Here is an 8,583-nt window from a genome sequence, read left to right as displayed (position 1 = left end):
TGTCCACCGGTCAACCGGTGACAGAGCAGTACAACACTACTGGTCGACCGGTAATGTGCACACCGGTCGACCGGACTGGTCGACCGGTCAGCCTGCAATCCGGTCGACCGCCCAGGTCGACCGGTGGAATCGACTGCGCGAGAGAAGCTCGCGGAAATCAGTCCAAAAACCTACAAATCCAGTCCCAAATCCAAATATTTCAAAGGGAAACCACTAGATCCGGGTTCTAGGTCCTAAAACAAGTCCAAAGAACCCAAGATCTCCAATTTCTACTCTAGTTTTACTCAAAATCATCAAAATCCGTTTTGAACCAAAAATAAGTTTTGAAATCCGAAAACATAGATTCAAGAGGGGTTCTTTCAGTAATCTTACCTCGAATCCTTCTCTTGACGTTGAAAACTCTTTGAAATCACTCTTGGTTCGAATCCGGTTTTGATTTGAGACACAAATGGGAGAGAGAGAGGGAGAGAGAGAGCACGGAAGTGTGTGAGAGAGAGAGAGAGAAAAACGCACGGGAAAGAAAAAGAAAAGGAAGGAAAAGAAAGGAAAAAGAAAAAGAAAAGAAAAGAAAAATAAAAGAAAGTGACATGTGTAAAATATAACAGTCCAGAAATGCGTCCATACACACTTCTGGATTAAATAAATTACTGTGAATAATTTAAATACCTTGGAATTATTTAAACTCAATTAATTAAATCAGATTAGGCACACTAATAATCTCAATTACCTTAATTAATCTCAATTAATTCTTCAGGGTGTTACAATGACACCAGCGAGTGCCGACAAGGATGCGACGAGAGGCTAAAGAGAACCCATCCCCTAACAGTGTTTCTGTTTGTCATCTTCGCAATCGACTCTGATTTTGCCTCATCCTTCCCTCTTATCATAACCATTCTATTGATGGGTTTGCATTGTCAACTGACTTGTGGGTTTCCATTAGAATTTGGAATCAAATTATGGATATGAAGAATTCGGTGTTAATAAGAGTGTTTGTTGTTGAACTTTGATTCGGTGGTACTAAGAATTTAGATTATGGGTATGAACTTTGCTTGTTAGAATTCGGTGGTTATAAAACTGAAATTTATGGGTGGCAATACAATTGAAATTTTAAATCTTTCACATTTTCTGTGGTCATGGTGGATATATACTGTTATTCTTTATTAAGATTTTGTTCAGAGAATTATTTGATACTTTCTTTACCAATAGACTTTACATATCCATTAATAATACCAAAATTATTTTGATGAGCAGTCAAACTCTTATGTACAGTTATACTTGGAATATCCAAGCTTGAATGAACCAAAACCTTTTAAACAGAAGTACTATTTATTACGTACTAGGTATTTCAATCACAAGTGTTGATCAAATTTCCTTTTTTTTATTGGGTATTCTCTTAATCACAAAATCTAGATGAAATTTGTTGAAATTGAAATTTGCTTAATGAACCAAAGCTATGTATTATTGGGTATTGTCTCATTTAGATTTTGTTTCAATGGAATAAACGAGGGTGACGAAGGTTGTCGGAGGCGGCAACAAGGTCCTGTGACGCTCACTTTGGGCGTTGTCAGTAGGGTGAAGGACTTCAACAGCATTTGTGTTTTAGTCAAATCTGGGTTTGGGTATTATCGCCAATCTAAACTTGAATTCAAGAATAGGATTTTTTTTTTTAATTAATCCAGAGTAAAATATTCTATAATTATTTGGTGCATCTTTTTAATCTGAACCATTAAATAACAATTGAACGGATGTTAATATTCACCTTACCGGTAAGGAAAAGTACACTTCCTACCATAAATTTTCCCCCAATAAAAAGACAATTATATTCTTTATGTATAAATGACTTAATAGAAGGTGCTCTTAGCATTCTTTATGGTAATGACATATTCATTATGATGATGAATGTATGGATAAGTTAATATACTGATATCAATTTCAATCCATTGCTCAGGGTAACTACTCGTTTATTATAATAATGGTTTTCAACTTGCTTTATGGTTGTAACATGTTCATTATGCAGAGGTTTGCATGGGTACACAAACATTGTTACAGTGATATATACTTTCCAATTTAGTATTTTGAAAATAAAGAATAAATATATAATAGATTGTTGAAAACTAATTATTTTGTACAATTTCTCTTTCAAATATCTTGTGTCAAAATCATATCACAAATTTTTAATGACAAAAATGACCTTGTCAACATTATGATTGTGTTATTGTTTGTACATATATTACATCTGTTTTATATATTACCGACTACAGTCTACTTAAGATTGATTTGCTATACTAGGCTTTCTTTACATAATCATTTTCTTTATGATAATTAATGATCTGAAAAATTCGCTTTATTTCCAATAGACAAAACATTTTTGTATGGAAATAAAAAGCTCTTCATGAAAATAAGTGTATGTTCACGGTGAACACAATCATGATCGATATATATATTCGCAATGAAAAAACAATTTATGTTCTCATAATTTTACTTTAATTATTATGACAAGAAGAATGTCACATGAACAAGTATGAATTAAAATCATTACACTTATTATTGTTGAAATATGTATAGCAAAAGTTATGAACCTAATTATAAAAAGTAATCATCACATGGCATGGCTTAATTTATAACGAGGAAATTATATCAATTAATTAATGGGAAGGCTGTGCAGCACAACAGTCTCGACGGTCAGACCGGGGCCGAAGCCGAAGAGGACGCCCCATTCGAGGCCTTCGCCGGTGGTGGACTTGCCTTCCTCCGCCGACTTCTTCCTCATCTCGTCTAATATGAAGAGTACGGACGCACTGGACATGTTTCCGTACTCGCTCAACATCTGACGAGTGGCCGTCAGCTTCTCTTTCTTCAGCCCAACCTTCGCCTCCACCTGGTCGAGGATCGCCGGTCCTCCCGGGTGCGCCACCCAGAATATCGAATTCCAGTCGCTAATCCCGATCGGAGTGAATGCCTCCACCAGACTCTTCTCTATGTTCTTCGATATCAACGCAGGTACGTCCTTGAGGAGATGAAATGTCAGACCCACTTCTCTCAAATGCCCGTCAATCGCACCCTCCGAGTCTGGAAGGATCGTCTGCGCCGCCGAAACCAGCTCAAACAGCGGCCTTTCGATCGACAAGTCCGGTTCTGCGCCGACGATGACTGCGGCGGCGCCATCACCGAACAACGCCTGCCCCACCATGGAGTCCAGGTGGAGTTCGGAGGGCCCGCGGAACGTGACGGCAGTGATCTCAGAGCAGACGACCAGGACCCGAGCGCCCTTGTTGTTCTCCGCCAAGTCCTTGGCGAGGCGGAGGACAGCACCGCCAGCGAAGCAGCCTTGTTGGTACATCATGAAGCGCTTGACGGAGGGGCGGAGGCCGAGGAGCTTTGTGATCTGGTAGTCGGCGCCGGGCATGTCGACGCCGGAGGTAGTGCAGACGATGAGGTGGGTTATCTTTGACTTTGGCTGGCCCCACTCCTTTATGGCTTTCACCGCCGCCTCTTTGCCTAGCTTTGGTATCTCCACCACCACTATGTCCTGCCGTGCGTCCAACGATGGCGCCATGTACTCGCACATCTTTGGGTTTTCTTTTAGGATCTCTTCCGTCAAGTACATGTGACGCTTCTTTATCGTTGCTTTCTCACCTGTATTTTAATTTGAACTTATGTAAATATATATGGGACAATTACCTCAATATATATATATATATATATGTGGGACAAAGATGGAACGTTGTATGTCCATCATGAACTTGAATAAACAATATATATGTAACAAAGCTTGTAGCATATAAATAAGGCTGTTAAAAGTAATTGCAAGAAAAATTATCATCAAAATCAATTTGAAGTTAAATAACATACACATGCGTCTAAACTTGTCCTTGAGTTCAGTCTTGTGTTCACTGTTGGTGATGCGGAAGTAAAAGTCAGGATAATCAGCCTGCATGAAGAAGTTGGGCGGATTGGCAGTGCCGATGGCCAGCACGGCGGCCGGCCCCTCGGCCCGCTGTGCCTTTCGGATTTCGTGGACGGAGGTCGCCATGCTAATTAATATTTAATTTGCTAGACAATATTATTGCTAGATAGCTTTGAGGGATTATGTCAAACTAGCTTAGCTTATAACTTGCAGTTTGTTGAATTGAAAAAACATTGAGTTAACAGGTATATATACACACCCGGTAATGTACTATAGAGAGGGGGGGTTAATGGGTAGGTTGGATAATGGCAGCTGCGTGGCCACGTGAGCCGTTGGACTTAGGCAGCTCAACCGGTAGCTAATATGCCACTTTTATTTTATAATTGATATGGTCCTTTTTTATTTTTTCTTGAGAGAAGAATGATATGGCCATACTTTGTCTATTGGTATTGACCAACCATAGTTTTCTGTATCTTGTGGAATGTCGTACCCGCCAATATTGACAATTCGTAGTTGTAATCAGTAGAAGCAATATAATATGTATACATATTCATGTTTATACATAAAGTTGGAGAAAATGTGATGTATCTTCCAAGCAATTCTAACACATTTTTAGCAAAGAAAAAAAAAAAAAAAAAAAAAAAAAAAAAAAAAAAAAAAAAAAAAAAAAAAAAAAAAAAAGAGCAATTCTAACACTTAGTGAATTTTACCGAGTTAAGATTCTAGAGGCCCATTCCTTCTTCCACTTTGGACCTACACTCTCTCACTTAAGGGAGAATAAATTACGGAAAAAACAAGAAATACCACTTAAGATTTAAGATGGTAAAACTATTATTCATGTTACTACACTAAAACATAAATAATTGACATTCAATTAATAAAGAGAAAATAAAAGCTTAATGACGCTCAATTATTTAGAATGACATAAATAATAGGCCTCTATAAAATCATGGTGAACCATGTACCTTTCTCATAACATAAATAACATATTTACAGTAAATAATATATTTTAAAACTATTTAAAGTAAATAAAAGTTAAAAAGAAAATTTACGAGGTAAAAAATCTAATTACTAGTCGTAAATAGAAAGTTTACGTGGTAAAATATCTTTTACTAGTCATAAATAAAAAGTTTACATAAAAAGTTTACATGGTAAAAATCTTTTTACTATTGTTTATTTTAAATATTTTAAAATATGTTATTTACTTAATTCAGTTTCGTAAAAATGTTATTTATTACCATGTCTCCTCACACTTAATATGTAAGCTTATAATCAGTCCTTGAATAAGTTTGGTCTATAGAAACACAACACTTGTGCTAAAATTATCTTTTTACCCTTAACGGTGGTAAAATTAACATTTTTCCCTCCCTTACACGAGCCATTTGTTCCAAGTCGATTCTAGGCCCGTTACTTGGTTTAGACATATTACCTAGACTTAAGGTCTGCATATACACAAATAGAGCTGTAAGTTTAGGTTGAGCTAAACGAACTGGCCTTAAGCCTGTCACTGTTGGCCGGGGCCTAGCTCTAACTCTTGGGCTGGGCTAAGGTGGTACTTTAGGCCCTAAATTGTTTTTAGGCCAGGCCGGTCAGGCTCAAAGTGCTTTTATTTTATTTTATTTTCACATTTTTTTTGTAAAAGTTAGGTTTGACCCCACCCTAAGCTCGTCGGGCTTTAGGACTGGACTGGGCCGACCTTCTTATTTTTAGGGCCGGCCTTGCCTGAATACTCCCTTTAAGCCGTTGGGCCGGGCGGCTCAAACTTTCAACTCTATAGCATCCTAATTTTTCCCTTGCTATCATTTGGGTGTCCCTTAAAATGTCCCAACACACAACAAGTACAAATTTGCACTTTGGACTCTCTATTTCCTAGTTTTTTACAGTTTGGATCTTCTAAACTTAAAATCACGATTTCAGGTTTATTTTAAGTCATTTTCCTTTGAAGCTTAACACAAGGGTCCTCAATGTCATGTCAATTTTCGTCCATAAGTTAACAAAGGGGGAAATTTTGCAACATTTCTAAAGTCCGAGGAAACAGATGTTACAAATTGAAGTTTGAGGAGCATCCACGTAATTTGTCCTTATTAATTTTCTTGGAAGAAAGCAAGATCAAAGTGGCAAGTGCACTGACCAACGTATTTAAAAGAATGAAGATTTATAGCTTCCACTTGGATTGTCTCCCATTGCGCACATACATTCAACAACTTGAGACTCAAGCTCGAAATTTGAAGATTCTTCAAGCTGTCGCATTCGTCTAAGTACAATTTCTCGAGGGAAATTCTCACCTTCCATCTCAGATTTCCTTAACGACAAACATTTCAAAGATGGAAGGCTCATAGGATAACAAGACTCTCTACTTCACAAATTCTAGGTTTAGGATAGTCAATAATGTTAAATTAAGTACAAGTTGAGGCAGGCAATAGTATCCTCTCTTAGGACATTCATCTTGCATATTGAGATGCAATTCTTGGAGATGGGGATGAGCCGCAGAACCTAACCGCCTATCCACTTGAGAACTGCGACCGACCGTTGTAGTATATCTCAAGTTTAAACCTAGTTACGACAGAATTTGTATCGTGTTGCGTACCCATCTTGTGGTTCTTCAAACACTGCTCCACAAAATTGAAGGAGAATTCATTTTCAATATCATCATCAGAAAGTTCTAAAGTAGGAATTGAGCACCACATTCGTCTCCAACGCCTAGAAAGGAGGCTCATCCGAACGACATTAATAGTGGGTATGAAAGAAAGAATATGATGGATAACATGATCGGGTAGTTTTAACTACTAAACATATAAAACACAAGAAGACATCAAAGGGGTAGATTAAAGCCATCTCAAATGGCACAAATGTTCCGAAAGACGAAATTTACTCTTTTCAATTCAATCTAGTAAGTGAAAGAAGAGCCAAGATTTATCTCAAACTGAGCAATCCCATATATATTCCAACGTTTATCAAATCATAGCCGAAGTTACAGATTAAACTAATGGACTTAGAGACTATGAGATCTTGACCTTAACGTGTTAGCTACAGACAGAAAACCCCCAGTTTTGTCATTAAATATTTCTATAAAAACTAGTAAGTAAAATAAAAATCATATTCAATAAGTTAGTCTCAAAAGAAATAGAATCAGGTGTGTGCCTTATCAAATCGTATGACCAAAATTGTCCATTTCAGCTTGAGTTGTATGTTGTATACTTCATTCATATGTATGTATGTATGTATGTATGTATTTTGTATGTATATATGTATGTGCGTGCCTATGTATGTATGTATGCATGGTCGTAAACGCAAATGAGCAGAGTAGAGATGCAAGAACGGGCCGGCCCGGCCCAGCCTATTTTCCTTAGGTCCACGCAGGTTGTGGGTCGGGCCGGCCTAGCTCTCAAATTTTGTGGGCCGGGCTGCCCCGTACAAGAATTATCTCGGCCCAGCTCACACCACGGGCCAGCCCATCTAAGCATACAATTTTTAATTTTTTAATTTTTAAACAAGTTAACAAATATAAAAGTTTGAATAGTTAATAGAAATATGAAAATGGATATTTTATTTATAATTACCTCATTAAATACAAACATTTATAAGGAAAACCCAGTGGGACAAAACTTTGGTAAGGAAAAAGAGTACAACCAGGATAATTATACATAAGATGTTTACAAAATTACTAAAAAAAAAATGAAGATATTATGGGCCTAGACGAGCCGGGCTGGGCTGGCCCATCATGGGTCTAGACGGGCCGGCCCAGCTGGCCTGGCCCATGATTTTTCATGGGCCATGCGAGGTCGCCCCATGGGCCGATATATGTTGGCCCAGCCCATCCCACAAATATTTATGGGATGGGCCGTGCCTTGAAGAGTGATAGGCCGTGCCGGCCCGGCCCATCACTATGTCAGGATGGGCCTAGGCCGGCCCACGGGACCCGGCCCATTATTGCATAGAGATGCGAGAACGGGCCGGCCCGGCCCATTGTTGCATAGAGATGCGAGAACAGGCTGGCCCGGCCCATTCTCCTTAGGCCCACACGGGCCAGGGCGACCTTGCCCATGAATTTTATACGCCAGGCCGGGCCGGCCCATATAAGAATTACCTTGACCCAGCTACACCACAGGCCAATTTTACGTGGGTCAGGCTGGGCTGTGGCGTGGGGCAGGATGGGCCGTGCCATGGGCCTTGAATGGGCTAGCCCATTCAAGGCCCATCTTGGCCCATCATGAGCTTAGATGTGCTAGCCCATCTAAGCATGCAATTTTTAATTTTTATTTTTGAATTTTTAAATAAGTTAACAAATATAAAAGTTTGAATAGTCAATGAAAATATGAAAATGAATATTTTATTTACGATTGCCTCATTAAATAAAATCTTTTCTAAGGAAAACCCAGTGGGACAAAACATTGGTAAGAAAAAAAGAGTACAATCAGGATAATTATACATAAGATATTTACAAAATTACTAAAAAAGAAAAAAAAAATATGAAGATATTATGCCCCTAGATGGGCCAGCCCACATGGGCCTAGACAGGCCGGCCCAAATCCGGCCTGGCCCATGATTTTTCATGGACCGTGTCAGGCCGGCCCATTGGCTAATATATGTTGGCACATCTCAGCTCACCAATATTTATAGACTGGGTCATACGACGGATCATGCCTTTTCGGCCCGTTACTCTGTTAGGATGTATC

At 38.7% G+C, this 8,583-nt stretch overlaps 1 protein-coding gene across 1 annotated transcript; it reads right to left on the bottom strand.

Annotated features, from left to right (window-relative positions):
- Window positions 1-2,448: 2,448 nt before the first annotated feature.
- On the bottom strand, window positions 2,449-4,039 carry LOC21412156 (chalcone synthase 2). Its single transcript, XM_024168222.1, has 2 exons — window positions 3,853-4,039; window positions 2,449-3,636 (listed from the first exon to the last, which is right to left on the bottom strand). Exons 1-2 carry the CDS (start codon window positions 4,031-4,033, stop codon window positions 2,642-2,644), a joined length of 1,176 nt encoding a protein of 391 aa, XP_024023990.1. The 5' UTR covers window positions 4,034-4,039; the 3' UTR covers window positions 2,449-2,641.
- Between the last annotated feature and the right edge of the window lie 4,544 nt (window positions 4,040-8,583).

This window comes from Morus notabilis, unplaced genomic scaffold, assembly GCF_000414095.1.
Source record: "Morus notabilis unplaced genomic scaffold, ASM41409v2 Scaffold577, whole genome shotgun sequence".
Lineage (NCBI taxonomy): Eukaryota > Viridiplantae > Streptophyta > Magnoliopsida > Rosales > Moraceae > Morus > Morus notabilis.
The sequence above is the reverse complement of the archived record's forward strand: the minus strand, read 5'-3'. Positions and strand labels throughout refer to the sequence as shown.

Bases quoted from the DNA above. Each gene is read 5' to 3' on its own strand.
- LOC21412156 (XM_024168222.1), bottom strand. From the start codon at position 4,033: ATGGCGACCTCCGTCCACGAAATCCGAAAGGCACAGCGGGCCGAGGGG. The intron at 3,637-3,852 runs GTATGTTATTTA...ATTAAAATACAG, and splicing joins GGACAAGTTTAGACGCATGT to GTGAGAAAGCAACGATAAAG.